At 38.9% G+C, this 19,124-nt stretch overlaps 2 protein-coding genes across 2 annotated transcripts in view; both read right to left on the reverse strand.

Annotated features, from left to right (window-relative positions):
* Nucleotides 1–57: 57 nt before the first annotated feature.
* Nucleotides 58–3,046, reverse strand: LOC141796957 (5-hydroxyisourate hydrolase-like). Its single transcript, XM_074678306.1, has 4 exons — nucleotides 2,937–3,046; nucleotides 1,866–2,002; nucleotides 680–815; nucleotides 58–147 (listed from the first exon to the last, which is right to left on the reverse strand). Exons 2-4 carry the CDS (start codon nucleotides 1,997–1,999, stop codon nucleotides 58–60), a joined length of 360 nt encoding a protein of 119 aa, XP_074534407.1. The 5' UTR covers nucleotides 2,000–2,002; nucleotides 2,937–3,046.
* Nucleotides 3,047–5,385: 2,339 nt separating this feature from the next.
* The window catches only part of LOC141796813 (uncharacterized), a 53,875-nt gene continuing 40,136 nt past the window's right edge, over nucleotides 5,386–19,124 (reverse strand). The window contains exons 5-8 of the mRNA XM_074678084.1: nucleotides 18,873–18,989; nucleotides 14,350–14,498; nucleotides 9,028–9,080; nucleotides 5,386–6,575 (exon numbers count right to left, since the gene is read on the reverse strand). Of these exons, the coding sequence (XP_074534185.1) occupies nucleotides 9,042–9,080; nucleotides 14,350–14,498; nucleotides 18,873–18,989 (305 nt within the window). The 3' untranslated portion in view covers nucleotides 5,386–6,575; nucleotides 9,028–9,041. The remainder of the gene's footprint in view (nucleotides 6,576–9,027; nucleotides 9,081–14,349; nucleotides 14,499–18,872; nucleotides 18,990–19,124) is intronic.

Below are 19,124 nucleotides of genomic sequence, written 5' to 3' on the forward strand. Positions count from 1 at the left end.
GAAGAAAAAGGACAGGCTTTGTCCCTCCCTGAGTTCAGCTGGTTGTCCCCACAGCTTTCAGCTTCCTCTGTAAGTGCTGTAAGAAAACCGACTCATCAGCAGGGGGAGGTGAAACCTCTGCTCGGGGTCAGTGATGGTAAACACAACCTAAATAAGGACACACAAAAACATGCAAAGTCAGCAACACAGATACACACTTATCTCTTCATGGTTTGGGGTGGGATTTACCCAGATACTTTAATAATACTGGAATAATTTGATGAACAGTTGTGTCATCCAAACATATGAAAACCACAGTGCTAGATTTTAAGAATGTGAATAAAATGTGCTCCAGAGTTTGAGGAGTTGACTGTTCATTCAAAGGATAATCTGGTGTAAGGTTTTTTGGCGACACCTGGTGGTGATAAACGGTAGAACAAAGGGTCTTTTCATAAGCAGCTTTAGTACCTTGAAGGGGTTAGTACTGCTGCTTTGTTCAGCAGGATTTCTTTTCAGTGAGATCAAACAATGTCTGCATTGCAACTATAATTTAAAGAAATGTTTTCATTTTTAGAATAAGGCTTGTGGTGTTATGATTTTTTAAAAAAAAAGAAAGAAATTAATAAAATGAAAAACAAAGGTACAATTTGTGTAACCTGATTGAACCCATTACAAATCAACACAGCATCCTGAAGCTCACCTCCACATAGGGGTAAAATGAGGTCTGACCCAGACTCTCCCAGTATGAACCCGTCTCAAACCGCAGCTTGTACATGCCCGGGCTGAAAGCTGCCCGGCTGATGAGCCCTGGACAGCGGCCATCTTGATTTGTAGTCCTAAAAATGAGGAAGAAGACAAGTTAATACTTTGAGAGAAGTTGAATTTCTCTCTCTTCCAAATAGGTATCCCTTTTTAGAAATTTTTATTGTTATTTTTGTTTGTTTGTCTTTCTCCCCTTTTTCCTATTTGACTCTTCTTCTCTTCCTCTTTATTTTTATCTTCTTTCAATTCATATAGCTCCTTTGCTTGTCTGTCCTAAAGGTGTTGAATACTTGAGTACTGAGAGAAAAGGAAAAGGATCTTGATGAAAAAAAAATTGTAACACAGATCCATGTTACTGTAATACATGTATCTTTGTGTTTTATATTGTAATTATTTTAATGTATTCATTTATTTATTGTCACATAATGGGGCGGGGGGCAACATTTTTCTGACACCACATCACTTAAAAATCTAAAATATTGTTATCCTTACATTGGATTTAAAAGATTTGTATTGAATGTTGAAACATGATGACAATAAAAATTGAAAATAAATTAATTCATTAATTTAAAAAAAGAAAGAAGCTGAGTTATGAAGTGTGTAGACTTTATATTACAGTGTTTCACTCAGCTGTGTTATTTAGACAGTGGGGTTTATTTTGGTTATTTTGATGAATGACATTGATAAGGAAAAGGATTCAGTTTTTTCCTATCTTCAGAATAAAAAGTTAGAATTCAGAGATTAAAGGAAAAATTCACACTTTTTTGTCACATTTTTTTTTAATTAAAGGAAGAATTCACTCTTTTTTGTCAGAGTTAAGTATTTAGTGATCTAAGGGAAAATTTGAAGGAAAAAGGGCACATTCTAAAAACTGTCAAAATTCTGACTTTAATCTTACTGTTATGAATTCAAGGTCAGAACAACAAAGAGAAAGAAAATCACATTTAAAAAAATACTTTAAATGTGATATATATATATTTTTTTATTTGCCCTAATTCTCTTCTGTATCAGGCACAAAAAACATAAAACTACTTTCGACTTTAAATAATTAACACATTTTTCTGTCATAACAAAAAGGTAGTAAGGCTGTGAGTAAAAAACAACAACAACAAAAAAATCCTGACCCGACATTGAGCATGTTCCAGATCATGAGCTGGGAGTCCAGTCTGTGCAGACTGAGGGCCATCCGGGCCGCAGGGACGCCGTCTCCAGTGTTCAGCACGTGAGTGGTCAGAGGACTGGACTCTGCTGCTGCCATGATCTGATGAACAGGTGAGGATAGATCAGCTTCACCTGTGCAGTGTTTGACCTCATAGCAGTCTCCATAAGCTGCACGATGCAGAATTAATACTCATCATTGCCTGTTTCTCTTATTTATAACCTTGCTTTCAGGTATTTTTCATGTATAATTCACTCACTGTGGTAAAATAGTGTCTGTCTCAGTCTGGGCTCAGAGAGGCAGAGATGTGAGAGCAGCCTGAGGAGCTACTGGATCCCAAACACTCCTGATAACTCAGAGCTAATCAAGTTTTCAGTCTTATGCCTTTCAAAATTCATGTCTGAAAAGAGTCTATGTAAGCCACATTTGCCCCAAAAATCCAGAAAAATGTCAAATTTAAGCTAGATTTAGACCTGAAGTGCCTGTCCCAAGTAAGACAAGACATTACTCTCACTTTTTAATTTTAAAGCACTTTGGACTGCATGTTAAAGGGAATGCTGTATTGGAGGTTGAGCTGAGCTGAGCTGACCTTTGACCCCTTGTTTGTTTTTCCCCAAATCTCACAACCCAACTCCTGAGGTGGGATGGGAATACGATTTGTAATCTGGGTACAGTTCGTTTACCTCAACACAAGAGCAGGATGCTATTTACCTACAATACACCGGTCACTACACCTCATGTGACCCTCTCTGTGCATCAAGTTATAACAAAGTGTCCCAGAATAAAAAAAAAAACATGAGAAACTCTGAGATAAACACAGAAAAAACATCTGAACATGCTTCAAAAGACGTGCAGAAAACTTGAAGATAAAAGCAACAGAGACAAAGTCACGTGTGTAAATGTTAATATAAAGATTGGATATTAATCCTGGTTAATAAAAGATAAGCGAATGACTCGTTCAGAGGCAGAGTCTTCAGCTGTGATTTCATTTGGAGTCAAACTGAAAGTGTCTTATCGTATCTCGTTGCAGTCTTACCTCAGCGTGGACACCCCTCTGTCTGCTGCAGAAAGCTCAGTTTGAACTCATCCGACCAGTCAGACCCTCTCTGCACTCACGCTACCCATCATGCACTGCAAACACAGGAGGTGTCAAAGGTTGTCCTGGCTTGGTTGACTCATTAAAACCGTCCAGGAGACAGAGCAGCTCCCCTAAAGTCAACAGCATGTGATGTGTTTGACGCTGTGTTTCTGTAAACTCATCGTCTCTGATAACGTCTGACTGATTTAATTAAAACAATAAACGTGTGGGCTCTTTAATTTACAGCGTCATCTCTGGTTTTATCTTTTATTACAGGGAATCTGGTCCAATATATATTCAGGAAACCTTGGAGTGTCACATTTATTCTTAGTTTCATATTATTTGTTGTATTTAAGGCTGATTTTAACATGAAAAGTGTCATGCACAGACTTTTTTTTTAAAGACAGGGGCTACAAAAAAAGGCACGTTGTCACTACTGAAGAGGGCACTAAATTCTGTGTGTTTTTCAGGGAACTTTAGCACACACATTGGCCCCCAAGAGAGCAGTGTATGGGCACCTTAACATAGGACTAAAGTATAGGTTTTAGCTCCTAAGAGAGCATTTTTTTCCTAGAAAGACACTTCATCACATATTTTAGCCTCTAGGAGAGCACTATAGTGTGCGTTTTGGCTCCTAAGAGGCCACTTTATGTGTGTTTTGGGGCCTAAAAGGACACTCTAGCACATGTTTTGAGAGCACTTAAGCAAGGCAAGGCAGGTTTATTTATATGGCACATTTCAGAGAAAATATATTAAAAGAAAACAATTAAAATTCAATTAAAAAGCAGATTAAAAATAATAACACATTTATTTTAAGTTAAAAAGGAATTTAAAACAGATTTTAAGATAAGAGCCACAGTGCAGAGTTGTAAAATTGTTCAATTAAAAAAAAAAGATATTAAAATGATTTGTTAAGATGCTCTAATAAAAGGTAGTTGTAAAAAGGTGAGTCTCCAACCTGGATTTAAAGGAGCAGAGCGTTTCAGCAGACCTGATATTTTCTGGTAGTTTGTTCTAGATATTTGGAGCATAGAAGCTGAAAGCAGACCTGATCCAGGTGACCTAAGTGGTCTTGATGGATTGATTTAAAGTCTATCCTCTGACAAACAGGAAGCAGGTGTAAAGACCTCAAAACTAGACTGATGAGATCCACTTTCTTGGTCTTAGTGAGGACTCGAGCAGCAGCATTTTAAACCAGCTGCAGCTGTCTGACTGATTTTTAGGCACACCTGTAAAGACGCTGTTACAGTAATCAAGTCTACTGAACTCAATGATCACACCCAGGTTTCTGGCGTGGTCAGTGGTTTTCAGCTTTAAAGGTCCCATATTCTGCTCCTTTTCTGCAGTTTAATATGGATCGTTGATGTCTTCATGAAATGGTAGTAACATGTTTTGGTCCAAAAAGCCAATAAATCAAGCACAGCAGCATTGTTTCCAGGCTCTCATAGCCCCTTTGTTCAGAACGCTCTGATTTAGTGGGCGTGGCCTTCATATGTAAATGAGCCACCGCTGATACCGCCCCGCTCTTCAGCATCACTGAGAGCGGCGCCACGAGCTCCGAGTGCACAATGTTTAGAAAACAGCGAAGCTCGTTTACCATAACATTACAGGCTAAAACAACAGGCTAACTGCAGATAAAGTTAGCATCCTGAAGCTAACACAGAGACAGGGGGGACACTGAGGGAAAGCTCTTACATCTGCTCCACAGCACACAGCATTTAAAATACTCACATTTCCAGGGTCCCAGGTTTGTTGGAGGATGGTTGGTAATGCTCCTGGATTCAGGACCAGTCTATTCGCTAGCCCTCTGTTGGACTGTCCAAAGTTGGAAAAGCAGTCGGCCGTGAAGTGACTAGCACACACATGCACAGTTTTACTGAGTGTAGCTGGAACATTTCCCTCATAAATGAACTCTAGACACTTAGTCTGTCTTCTTCTGAGATGGGAAACTTGTGCATGGAACTATGTGGCTGTTTACAGCCTAAAACAGAGCAGTGATGGCTCTTCAACTTCGGTATTCTCCAAACAGAATGGCAAATTCAAATTGCTCGTTTCAGGTCAGGGTTTTATATTCACAAGCTCTACTAAGTACAGGTTTTGTTATTAAATATCACATTTTGTGAGCTGGGAGGAAAGCCAAAGACCCAAAACTTTCACTAAAAGACGAAATAAAGTGATTTTTGCACAATATGGGACCTTTTACATCTGGAGCTGCTAAATGACTTTAAATCTCTCTGACCTGGCTCCAAAAACAACAACCTCAGTTTTATCTTAGCGTACCCAGGAGGGAACTTTAGCGTGTGTTTTTCAACAATTGGGTCATGAAGGGGGGCAACTGAGAAACATGTGCTAAACTTCCCTATTGAGAAAAAAAACACATTAAACATCTTTTTGTCAAAAACATCTTTATTACACACGCACTGGAAAAAAAAAAGACACATCACCACAAACACAACACGATGAGCAGAAGCTACGAACCAAACACAAAATCTAACGTTAGAACAATTCATCATCTCTCTGTTGGATTTCTACATGATGTCTGAGTACAAAGAGCTCCTGTTGTACACATTAATGACATTTTTTTAAACCAAACACTATTTTACAGACTACTATAAACATATTTACAGCCAGCTGCAGCTGTGTATGTACAGCTGGGCTCGGCGTTAAATCTTGTTGCTTTGCTCTCGGCTGAAACAGTCTGAAGTTGAAACTTGTGTCAGGATGGAATATTTTTAAATGAGAAAATTAATTTTTTTTGAGAAATTCATGTTTCTTCACATTTGGAATTGACAATCTGATGCCAACAAACCAAAATGTCTTTTTTTCTAAAATTATCTGTTGACTCTTTAAGAACTAAAAAAGATGAATCTACTCGGCTTAAAATAGTCGTAGTGCTTTAAAGGTAAAACTACTCACTGTGTAGTATCTTTGAGATGCTAACCTGAGACAGTCAGTTTGTAAATTGATTATAACAACGTTTCAAAGTGGAAAACCACAACCTTTCTATTCATGTCCTTAAAATGTAAATTTTATGACACGTTAACACACATCACAGAAAATTGCCCGTGTCAGCGTGGATAATTTATGATTAACTGACTGAATTAAACTGTAATTCACCGCGGTCTCATAAAGCGTGCTCACTGAGCCTTGAACATGAACCATAACACAGACCTGTTCACATCTGGTCACAGATAATGGCTTCAGACCTGGTGTTTAATAAAGACTGTGATAAGGAGCTAACAGCTGCTGCAGGAGAGAGGAGTTTAAGAAAAGGCTGATGAAGAGATTTTATTTTAGGTCTGCTTTTTTTTAAGAGTTTTGTCTGCTATAATTTAGGTTTGGGGCAATTTTTAATAAATAAAAACGTGAAGAAAAGAGCAAATAAGAAGTAGAAATCTGTCAAACGTGGCACAGAAATTAGTTTGTTTGGGTAAAAATGTTTAACACATCCTCTTTCGACAGAATCACTGAAGAAGTTTGTGCAAAAGAGTAAAATTGGATGAAAGAGATTCAGTGTTTAAGGAGAGTCAGTCCAATCAGGCTCAGTCCTTCAGACGTGTCTTCCATCCCAGCTGCAACTGATCCAGGCGTCTAAATCTGGAGAAACGTGGAAAGAAAAAGGATTAAAATGAGATGAGAAAACAGGCAAAGAAAGACAGAGAGAGATAAAATCAGGTTAAGAACTTTAAGATTGACACACTGCTCCAACATGAAGGCTGTATGAAAAGATGGAGTACAGAAAAGCTCCTGTAATGGGAGCCAAAACATCTTAAATGCCCCCTAGTGGACAGCTGTAGTATAGGTTGTTTTTTTTTCTCTTTCTTCTCCTTCTTTTTTTTTTCTCTGAGGCTACATAATCTTATTTGTATAAATACTCCACTATGTCATAAATTGTACAAATATGATGTCATGAAGACACTAATGTTATCATTATTTAGTTAGCTACTGCTGTACTCTAACATTATTGTGCTTTTTGTATTATTATTGTTACTGTCATTATTATTATCATTAATATTATTACTATTATTATTATTATTACTATTATTATTATTATTATTATTATTATTATTATTCTCATTATTATGATGATGATGATTATTATATTTATTTCTTGGTTAATGCTGTCAGGATTCTGTTTCTCTTTTGTATGTTGTGTCTGTATAATTTTGGCTCCTTTTGACCCTTAAACTAATTTACCCTCCTCACCACACACACACACCCACACACACACACACACACACACACACACACACACACACACACACACACACACACACACACACACACCCTAACACAAAAACCCCAGAACATGATATTCTGCCTTACTGTAACATGTCTTTTTTTCTGTACTTTTCCTTTTGTATTTCTTCATCACTATTGTGTCACAACCCTTTTTTAATGTTTTGCACAAAATAAAAATAAATAAATAAAATAAAAATAAATTTTAAAAAAAAAAGTATAGGTTGTAAACCCCGCCTCCTCATTGTTAAAGTTTATACATCTGTGTTAACTGACGCTGTAGTGGCTGATGCATTCACAAACGCTAAAATGTGTCAATGTGTCCGTGTCACGCTGCAGTACTCCTCCGAAACACATGAGGGCAGTGTGGTCTGAAAGGTCTGTTTCGAGTCTGGTGACGTTTCTGCTTGCTTTTTCACGGTGACCTTGATGTGTCCCGCATGAATACATCCCAAAGGTGCTCTATTGGATTGAGATCTGGGGACTGTGGAGGACATTTGAGTACAGGGAACTCATTGTCATGTTGAAGAAACCAGTCTGAGATGATTCCAGCTTTATGACATGGAGCGTTATCCTGCTGGAAGAAGCCATCAGAAGATGGGTACACTGTGCTCATAAAGGGATGGACATGGTCAGCAACAATACTCAGGACTTACCAGCTGACTTTTTTTTTCTTTTCTTTTTTTCTCTTTTTTTCTTTTTCTTTTTTTTTCTTTTTTCTTCTTTTTTTTCCCGTTTTTTCTTTCTTTTTCTTTTTTCCTTTTTCTTTTTTTTTTCTTTTTTTCTCTTTTTTTCCTTTCTTTTTTCTTTTGTCCCCCCTTTTCTATTTTTTCCTTTTTCTTTCTTTTGTCTTTTTTCTCTTTTTTTTTCTTTTTTCTTTTTTGTCTTTTTTTTCTTTTTTCTTCTTTCTTCCCGTTTTACTTTTTTTTTTTTCTTTTTCCTTTTTTTTCTTTTTCCCCCTTTCTTTCCCCCCTTTCTTTTCCTTTTTTTCTTTCTTTTTTTCTTTTGTCCCCCCTTGATTTTCTGTTTTTCTCTGTTTTTCTTCTTTTTCTTTTTTCCTTTTTTTTTCTTTTTTTCTGTGGACTTTAAACCATGCTCAGTTGGTGCTAAGGGGCCCAAAGTGAGCCAAGAAAATATCCCCCACACCATTACACCAGCAGCAGCAGCCTGAACCGTTGATACAAGGCAGGATGGATCCATGCTTTCATGTTGTTGATGCCAAATTCTGACCCTACCATCTGAATGTGGAGCAGAAATCCAGACTCATCAGACCAGGCAACGTTTCTCCAATCTTCTATTGTCCAGTTTTGGTGTTGCTGTGTGAATTGTAGCCTCAGTTTCCTGTTCTTAGCTGACAGGAGGGTCACCCGGTGTGGTCTTCTGCTGCTGTAGCCCATCTGCCTCAAGGTTGGACGTGTTGTGTGTTCAGAGATGCTCTTCTGCAGACCTCGGTTGTAACCAGTGGTTATTTGAGTTACTGTTGCCTTTCTATCAGCTCCAACCAGTCTGTCCATTCTCCTCTGACCTCTGGCATCAAACAAGGCATTTTGTCCCACAGAACTGCTGCTCACTGGATATTTTCTCTTTTTGGGACCATTCTCTGTAAACCCTAGAGATGGTTGTGGGTTAAAATCCCAGTAGATCAGCAGTTTCTGAAATACTCAGACCAGCCTTTGGCACCAACAACAATTGAATTACTAAATTTAACAAACGTTACTTGACAATAACACCAACTTTAAACTCTAAAGAGTTAAAAACAGCTCTTTCTGCCGTGTTTTTCTCTCAGGTGCCTCAGTGTTTGAGGTCTTACCTGAGCTGCAGGAATCACAGGTCGTCCTCAGGGTCCGACTGATGCTGCTTTATCTGAAAACACAGAAGAAACAGCTTTTAAAGACAAAGTGAGTCTGTTAAAGTAAACTGCAATTATCTCTCATTAAAACATCCTTTATCATCATCCTCCTCATCGTCATAGCAGCCATTATCACCTTGACATTGTACAACAAAGACAAATCGATTTTAAAGTCGTCTCTCCCCACAGGGAACAACAAATCTCCTTCTCTTATTAACACAGTTTGTTTCACACACAAACAGAAACACGGGTAATGACGAACACGCCGTTCCTGGTTCACACACATGCTCAGAGTAATACAGCAGATTAGAGGCCGGTCTGTTCTCCGCCTGCGCTCAGATTAATGAGGCAGCCTCGCTCTGTCAGGTAAAGGCCCGCAGGCTAATTCTGCATCATTATGTTCCCCTGTAAAGAAACAGAAACAGAGGAAGCAGCGTTTCCCGGCTCGGATGATCCGCTTCAATAAAAATAAAAAGACCTGCGAGGCGACAGTGAACGCATCGCACAACACTGATTATGTAAATTGTCTTTTTGTTGCTTAGTGCGGTGTGGAGCAATGAGGCTCGCTTTATGGGTTTTTCTGAGAGGAAGACAGAGGACGAAAGGTTTTCTCTGAGAGATCAGGTGAGGGGGAGGGCAGAGGCAGGTTCACACTCAGCGTCGTAAATAAAGGTTTATATCAACAACGATCCTTTGTCCTTTCTCTGTTTAAAAAAAATAAGTTCATAAAATTTAACTCTGTCTTTTTTTTTTTTTTTTAAGGAAAGTGACCTTATTGATAAAAAGACTAATTTAAAATAAGAATTTGGGATAAAAGTCTTAATAAAATTATTTAAAAAAGACTAAATACTAATATTTCAAGTATTTATGAAAAAGCTTTGAGACAAAAATGTAATTATAAGATTAAAAAAAAAGTCCTTATTGTGAGGCTAAACTCTGTGCCATATAATAAAAGTTTGTGTTGTAAGATAGGAAACTAAAAATGTTGTGATAAAAAAGTGAGAAATATGAGATTTAAAGTCATGATTGAGGGTCTAAAATTTTAAATTGTGAGACAAAAGTCTAAGTAATTAAATTAAAAAGTCAAAATTATTTGATAAAAAAAAACATTATTATGAAATAAAGAGTCTCTGTTTTGATATAGAAGGTTAAAAGTACTGAATATAAAGACATGATTCAAAGACCAGCGTTCTGAGTTTTGAGCAAAAAAGATTAAAAGATAAAACTATAAAAAAAAATCTAAATAAATTGTTTGATTAAAAGTTTAACTGATTGGATTCTAAGTTATTTATTTAAAAAAAATAGGACAAAAATGTAAAGTGCGATTCATGGTCCAATGTACAAGAATAAAATTCCATAATCATTGACAAAAAGTTTCCAAACTAGTTAAAAAGTCAGATCTATGAGATTTAAAGTCATTAATGTTGGTTTGAAAATCAGAATTGTGAGTCAAAGAGTTAAAATCAGTAAAATGTAACAATTATAAGACAGTGAAGATGGAACTGTGGGATATGAAGTCACTCCATCCATCATCTTTATGATTAATTTGAGTTTCTCCTCACATTTCTTTGTTGTGAACCTTTATTTAATTATGATGACTGTTTATCCCACCGTGTTGAATGAGTATCTCATTCTTTTCTTTTCTTTTTTTATCTTCAGTAGGCTTGATTACTGAAACAGCGTCTTTACAGGTCTCCCTAAAAAATCAGTCAGACAGCTGCAGCTGGTTCAGAACGCTGCTGCTCGAGTCCTCACGAAGACCAAGAAAGTGGATCACATCAGTCCAGTTCTGAGGTCTTTACACTGGCTTCCTGTTAGTCAGAGGATAGAGTTTAAAACACTCCTGTTGGTTTACAAAGCTCTGAATGGACTAGGGCCAAAATACATCAATGATCTTCTGATCCCGTACGAACCACCAAGACTAAACATGGAGAGGCAGCATTCAGCTTCTATGCTCCAAATATCTGGAACAAGCTGCCAGAAAATATCAGGTCTGCTGAAACTCTTAGCTCATTTAAATCCAGGTTGAAGACCCACCTTTTTACAGCTGCCTTTCATTAGAGCATTTTAACAAATCATTTTAATATCTTGTCTTTAATTCTGCACTTCAAATTTTATCTTAAAATCTGTTTTTATCTTAAAATCTGTTTTTATCTTAAAATCTGTTTTTCAAATCTGTTTTAAAATCAATTTTAATCTTTTGTTTGTTTGTTTGTTTTTTGTTGTTGTTTTCTTTTATTGTATCTTTTTAATTAATCTCATTTTTAATTGAATTTTAATTGTTTTCTATAATTTGTTCTGCCTGTAAAGCACTTTGAATTGCCATGCTGAAATGTGCTATAGAAATAAACTTGCCTTGCCTTTTAACTTTTTCCCACAAATGTCTCACAGTTTCACCTTTAATGACATAATAAATGTTCCCTTTCGTGACTCATATTAAAGACAGACTTTCTCATATTTTCAGCTTTGTATTGCTTAGTAATAACACTTTGGTTTCCTCTTTTTTTCAGCATGAAAATGTATCAGCATTATTGATGAAACCCTGAATAATGGAGGTCACTTGTGGTTAAAGAGTCAAACATCTGTAATTTTCAGTTTAAAGCTTATTTGAGTATTTCAGTATTTTATTTCCATGACAATCTCCAGTACAGGATATAAATTATGTGCAATCACTTAACAAATAAAAAAAAATGAAAAAATTAAAAATTAGAAATAGAATTAAAAAAAACGTGCATGCTTGAACAACATTTTTTTTTCACCAAAAAAATAAAAATAAAAATAAAAATAGATATTAAAAAAATGAACAAACTCTGTAACCAGAAAAGGATCAGGCTGACGCCAAGGTTTATTTTTGCCTGTCCTGTACAATCCATTATATAACCCAGAATATCAGTAACACTAATAAGGAAAAAAACGTGACAAGATTTACTCCCAATTCTTCTTATTATTTTTTTAATATCTAGTCATTTTCATTTTAACCCTTTATTATTTTACTTTTCAATAATTTTATGAAACTCAACAGAAATGCATACAATTTTAAGTCAACACTGAGTCTGTTCCATAGTTTAACTCCCAAAAAAGGAAAATATGTACTTAACATTCGCTCCCACTGTGGCTAATTCAAAGACACCAACCCCCACCCACCCCCCTTTTTTTTTTGTCTTCGTTGTCAAAATAGTATTTCTAATGTTTTGAAGTTTACAACATCTAATAATCTTAAGGTCCCTAGTTATTGTGTTTGTCCACTGATAGCTGAGGGCACATGTATAGGAGTTGTTTTAAAAAGGTTAACTTCCCACTTTTCATTAGGCACAGGTGGTGGCTGGATTTCCTTCTGCCTGAGCAGCTGGTGTTAATAACTGACTGACCACAAGATGGCAGACTAACAACACCTGCTGAATTAATCCAGAAAGACAGGACCGGGGATTAGCATAGACTGTACAAAACAGGGTTAGGGTTAGTTGAGGGTGCTGAGTTAGTCCTTGTCCTTTGAGGGATGAGTTTATTCATTACTCATATTTCAAAATCAAAAAATTTTACTTAAACTCAAGTTTTTTTTTCTTTTGGTTTGAGGGCATCTCAGTCTTTTCTGTGAGGGAAGAGAGTTTAAAAAGGCAGTTAGCTGGATGGGAGAGCTCTTAGTAGCTGTTTATATTAGCGCAGCTAGCAGCCCGGTGCTCTAAGACTTGTCTGTAATGTGTAACGTTAGTGAATCCTGGTTATGTCCTGCCAGTCATCTACCAATCAGAGCTAACCAGTGGTGTGTGGTCAGGGGAGGCAGGGGCGGCAGTGCCTCCCATATGCTAATAAGAAAAAAAAAAAATTTTTTTTTTATAATTTTTTTTTTTTTTCAGTTGTTCGTATACAATTTGTCATAATTAATAGATTAAAAAGTAAATTGCTGATTTGTCAATAAGAGGGAGGCTAACAGAGGGGACGGACAGCGTTTCGCGCTGGCTTCATGCTTGTAATGTGCGTCGGAGGCAGAGACTCTGAGAGGGAGAGAGACCGTTTACTTGAAATCACAACGTTTTGCAGGTTTGCGCATGCGTACTAAGGTCTCACGCTGATTAACGTGGGCATCGATGAGGCACAGCGCTTCTCTGCCTCCGCAGGTTGTAATACCGCACCCGCTTTGAGGTCTCGCGATAGTTTGTTAGTGCAGACGTTTAATAGAGTTAATAGAGTCTACCGGAGGTGCCTGGCCTGTGTTCTTGTGTTGTTGAGATACGAGTTATTTGTTCGTATTTTGCTTATTCTCCTGTGATGTAAATCCTGTAGAAATGCAGTTGAACGTATGTTTCGGGTTTTAATTGGCATTTCGTCTCGTTAACTCCAGGACTTCAGTCCGTCTCCGAACCGTAGATGGGAAAGCTGATTAACATTTATTTACTTTGCTCGTTGCTGGTAACTGGTGTCTAGGAGTCAAAGTGAGGGAAAAGACTGAAGAGGAGGGAAAAAAGGTGCACCTTGTGCACAACCGCACATTTATTGAAGAAACAAAGACCAAAATGATGTACTCCTGCCCCACACACACCATGCATGTACTCAGACTGTCTCTCCTTCTGCTGTCACACGCGCGCGCGCACGCACACACGCACACACACACACACTCACACACAGCACAGACTGTCACTGCTTTAAAGGGGCAGGGCTGGCCAGTAACAGTTTGTATTAGCAGATATGAGCAGTGCACCGTATATATAACACACACACATAGAAATTTCAACTTTAGCTGGCTGCCTGCCTCCGTCGTCATGGACCTCACCGCACGTTACTGGAGCTAACGTAACCTCACTCTTCATTTTATTGATAGACTCTCAAGTTTGAACAGACCACTGCAGAATAACTGCTGACTGGCTAACCAGCCTTTAGCTCGTGCTCTATCTCTCTCCTGTTTCTCTTTCTTCTGCTCTTCTGTCCCTTTTCTGTCTGACAGTTAGGCTCCAGTGTCCACCATCACTACAAAATTAATCACAGAAATCGTTTTCAGCAGAGAAAAACACAGATCTCTCTTCTCACTTTTAAACTTAAATCAACCTGTAATCAGTAATATTGGCGCTGATAATCTCATTTGAAAGTGTGGATTAAGATCATGCAGATATCTAGAAGGGAGACTTTTTCAAGATTACTTTCAAACTCCTCACAGAGACTTTAGGCTGAGCCACGTTCACCTGACAAGTGCAGAAAAATGTCTTAAGATATTAAAAGACAAAAATGGGGTATTAGTGTGTTATATTTATCCTGTGTGTGTAGCTGTGTGTGTATCAGTGTCATACTGACCCTGTGTGTGTAGCTGTGGGGGTAGTAGTTCTGGTAGTGCAGCGGCTCGTCCTCGCTGGCCTCTCCTGGTTCTGGACTTTCTCTGTCCAGGCTGCTGACTGAGCCTCTGTGAGGAGAGTCCAACACAGTCTGCTCCCTCTGGGGACACTCTGACACACACACACACACACACACACACACACACACACACACACACACACACACACACACACACACACTGAGTTAGTGTTTTGGCTGCTTTGGAGTGTAATAAGTCCATAAACACAGCATCCTTTCTCGAAGATGTGATGTTTAATGGAAGAGCGCCTCTTTTCGAAGGATAAAGCCGGTTTTTATCAGAGTTATCTTTTAATATTTTGTCAGGGCAGATCTGCTCCCTCCTCCTTATTTCACTCACAGAGAAGCACATCAGCCTCATTCATAAATCTGATCCAGCTTTTACGCCGCTGATATCTCAACCCAACTTTTATGACTGCTAACGATCAGCGCGGGCCGCTGGTGCAGAGAGAGTCGGTTTGTTTACCTTCAGATGTGATCGGCTATCACGCCGCATCTGTGAGTAATGGTTCAATGACAAAACTGCCTCCAGCCGAGCGTGGATTATGACAGGGAGGTAAACAGCGATAAACACCGGCCTCATAACCTTTCATAAGCTCCCCTTCAGCGCTCAGGAGTTATCTTGTCCCTGTCGACCAGCTCTGGGTGAGTGTGTGTGTGGCTGACAGAGTGTGTGTGTGTGCGGGTTTTATTTCCTCATGAGGATAAAAAAGATGAGGAAATTATCCAAAATGATGTGTTGACAGTCTTTACATCTTCAGATTTTTTTTTCTTTCCAGTAAATGTTGGAAACTTCTCTTCTTCCAGCTGAGCACGAGGCAGCAAAACTTTGAGGCGGAATGAAAACACAGAAGACGTCTTTTAAAGGAAAAATCCACTTCCGTTTCCGTTTTTTAATCCTGGATAGTGAGTTATTGAGCTTTAATCTACATGGCAAACAGATTAGGAATTATTTGAAATTAAGCTTTTAGTTTTCTTTCATCTGGAACCGCAAAACAGTCCTCAAAAAGTTCTTGTTTTGTCACTTTGGGGCTCAGTTTGTTATGACAGATGTCTGATAATGTTACAGACAGGATCACTGCAAAGAAAGTCATTTTATTTCACAAAGATTCTTTATTTTTTAACCTATACTTGTCAGTGGGGCTCTGTTCTGGACTCCCTGCCCTTCCACTTGTCTAAGAGGAATGCAAGAGCCTGAGGTGGGGAGAGCACACCTCTCCCCTGTGCATTCATGAAAAGCTAAGGCAGGAAGAGCAGCAGCAAAGACCAAACTAAGCGAGTATCAGTATTGATCAGTGTTGCCACAGTTACTTTAAAAAAGTAATCTGATTACTAATTACTGACTACTCCTTTAAAAAGTAACTTAGTTACTTTACTGATAACCAGATCTTAAAAGTAACTAAGTAAGATTACAAGTTACTTTATTAGTTACTTTCAGCAGCTGCCAACAACACCTGCAGCTGCATAATTTGGCAAAATTCTGCAATGCAGTTAAAATGAATTATAATATGAGTCTTCATATTTTGTTTTAAAGTAACAAGCATTAACAAAAATGTTAATTTAATACATTTTTCATTTCAAAATACAACTAAAAAAAGTTTGTTTTTTTTTTAATGGTACACTACAGCGCTTTTCAGTTCAATTTTAGATTTAAATTCTTTTCTCTTTAAAATGTGTTTCAGTCTAGATTGTTTTTTATCAGTTTCATTTTTTGTAGAAGCTGTAGGCTGTTGATCCTGTATTTGAAATACAACAAGCAAAAATAAATGTTGCTGGAGTTTGGGCTCACTTAATCCTCAGTACCCTGCTCAGGGCACCCCAGTCCAAAAAGTCTGGGCACGCTCCTGCTTGCTTCGTTGTAGCCTACATTATGTTGCTCTGCTCCTCAACGGATGGATTAATGCTTAACAAAGGGTTCAACCAATGGAATAGATGGAGTTACAGTGAAAGACGGGACTCACCTTTCCCCAGGTAAAAATCAAACATCTTCTCAAGCGTTTATGTCCACAGTGCGCTAATCTCTCTCTGATTGATTCCTAAATGTTTGAGTTGAAATATCTTAAGCAAACTGCCAGCACAGAGTGAACAATGAACAGTAATACTGTCATCTTTAGCTAACACAAACTCAAAACAGTGACTGTTTCCAGCTAGAAAACAAACATCTCTTCTCTCCCTGTTTGAGTTGCTCTCGTGCTGAAAACGTGACTCCCATCACACCCCGGGATGCAAGAAAAACTTTAATCTGATTACTGTTTTGGAAATAGTAACGTACTAGATTACTTGTTGCAGAAAAAAGTGGTCAAATCAGAGTAACAGTTAATCAGTAGCTCGTTACCGGCATCACTGGTGATGATACATATGACACTGGTAAAATCAGACACAGCATAAAAGGAGAAGCAGGGGTGGAGGTGTGTCTTAAGCTGCGTTTCCATCAAGCAGTTCGGGACGGTTCAGTACGGTTTGAGACGGTTTGGTACAGTTAAGCCTGATCCCGTTTGCGTTTCCACAGCAAACTGTGCCCTCTCGTGGTGGGCAGCGTGTAAGTCCTCTCTGTGATTGGCATGTAGCTCTTTGATACAAAGAACAATCAAGCTCCGTTTCAGAGAAGTCTGTGTGCTGCCAGGAGAAATGCAGCCGCTGTCCGGGTAAGTGACGATTCTTTTGACCAATCAACAGTCTGCAGTGTTGTAGCTCCACCTTCCGAGAGCGGATCGGTTCAGTCTGGCACCCGTACGGAAGGATCCCAAAAAAGTAGGTCATCTCGTCTCGGTTATTTGGGGATCTGTCCCGGGATAAGTCAGTGGAAACGCCCCAAAAGGTGCGCCACACTACCACGAACCAAACCGGTCTGCTTGGTGGAAACGCGGTCGGTTGCAGAACAACGTTTTTAGGATGAAATGTAAAAGTACTGTTGCTACTTGTCACAGACTACCGTGTTGTGCTTGTGCTGCTCACTCTGCTGACTCTGCTGACTGTCTTTAACAAAATGTGCATCTGTTGCTCCATTTCTGCTCTTAGCATTCAATAATACACCAGATGATCAACCCAACTCTACTTCAGTGGAGATCTACCAAAAGCTGCTTCAGGACAAGACAGTTATAGTGCCATCTACAGGCCTGGCATGCTTACTACAGCGTTGTCAGTCCCTCAGATTTTTTTCTCTGCATTTTTGCATCTTGGGATGAAACATTGGCATGCTAAAAGAGCTTTGAAGACATTTACAGGTGAAGCAGAAAGGAGGCTGAAGAATTTTAAACAGAATGAAGATGGCTGAGTGACGACTTGGAGACAACGTAGACACAGTAGTCAATTCTTGAGTTAGTAAAAGCATTAATGTTTTTTTCAAGATCTGCCCGATTTAGGAAGGGTTTTACCTTTGTTAAGACACATACAACAGACAACACTATCAATTTGTTTGTCAAATTTTAAACTGCTATTAAAAATGAATCCTAGGATCTCTAAAAGTAGTATGGGAGGTGGAGCCTTTAGTTACCGTCACCTACAGGTTGAGATCCAGGGGGAAGACACCCTCTCTACTTTAAAGTGATACTCCGGGATGGAACAAGTTGGGTCCTATCACAAGGTTTAGGGCAGAAATTACCCCTACAGCAGTGATTTTGTGCAGCAGAAGCCCAGAGCGCTCACACCAAACACCCCCTCCCTGCTCCTCTGCTGGTTTCCTCTGCACTCAGACGGGGCCATATTTTACTTGACCAAAAACACAAATTAACGGACTCCCACCGAAAAAATCTGATATGGGTCTGTATTCACGCTTCATTTAGAGAATTTTCAGCGCGTTACTTTCACACAAAGACACCGCTAAATAAGGCTCAAGTTCTCATTGTGTTGTAAAACGGTGCTACCTCCGCTGCAGAGCCACAGCTGGCTACGAGGAGCTCACCGCTTAGTGTATTAGTCTGCGCATGGCGTGCCAGATATAAACAAACACAGGTAGTCTGCCAGGACGAAGAGACACGATGAGAACTAGAGCCTTATTTAGAGGTGTTTTTGTGTGAAAGTAACGCGCTGAAAATTCTCTAAATAAAGCGTGAATGCAGACCCATATCAGATTTTTTTCGGTGGGAGTCCGTTTATTTGTGTTTTTGGTCAAGTAAAATATGGCCCCGTCTGAGTGCAGAGGAAACCTGCAGAGGAGCAGGGAGGGGGTGTTTGGTGCGAGCGCTCTGGGCTTCTGCTGCACAAAAACACTGCTGTAGGGGTAATTTCTGCCCTAAACCTTGTGATAGGACCCAACTTGTTCCATCCAGGAGTGTCACTTTAAGGAGCAGGTTTGAAACTTTCCTTTGTGATAAATCTTATAGTCAGAGCTGCATCAGACCTGGACCAGCTCTTGGTTTTGCTGCGTTGGTATTTGGCGAGTTAGGTTGAGATACACTTTGGAAAACGTCTTGAGATTTGGCGCTGTAAAAATAAAGATTGATGGGGTTGTTGACTTCTGTCCTTACCTGGACCTGGACTTTTCCTCTGTCTGTCCATCTTGTCTACGCAGTCCAACAAGCCATCGATCTGAACCTTTATCACCGTCAGCTCCCTCTTTATGGCGAGCAGCTCTGCCATCTTCACTGCAGGGAGAAAAACAGAGAGATTACAGGTAAAGACACGCGACTCGATCACATGGTACGAGTGTAAAACCCACATTATGATCTGTCCCCACCCTGAACAACATGTAAAACCACGGAGCGGTTTTCAAAGCTGGA

This window comes from Halichoeres trimaculatus, unplaced genomic scaffold (assembly GCF_033239565.1).
Source record: "Halichoeres trimaculatus isolate MK-OKI-2021-1 unplaced genomic scaffold, fHalTri1.1 fHalTri1_scaffold_10, whole genome shotgun sequence".
NCBI lineage: Eukaryota > Metazoa > Chordata > Actinopteri > Labriformes > Labridae > Halichoeres > Halichoeres trimaculatus.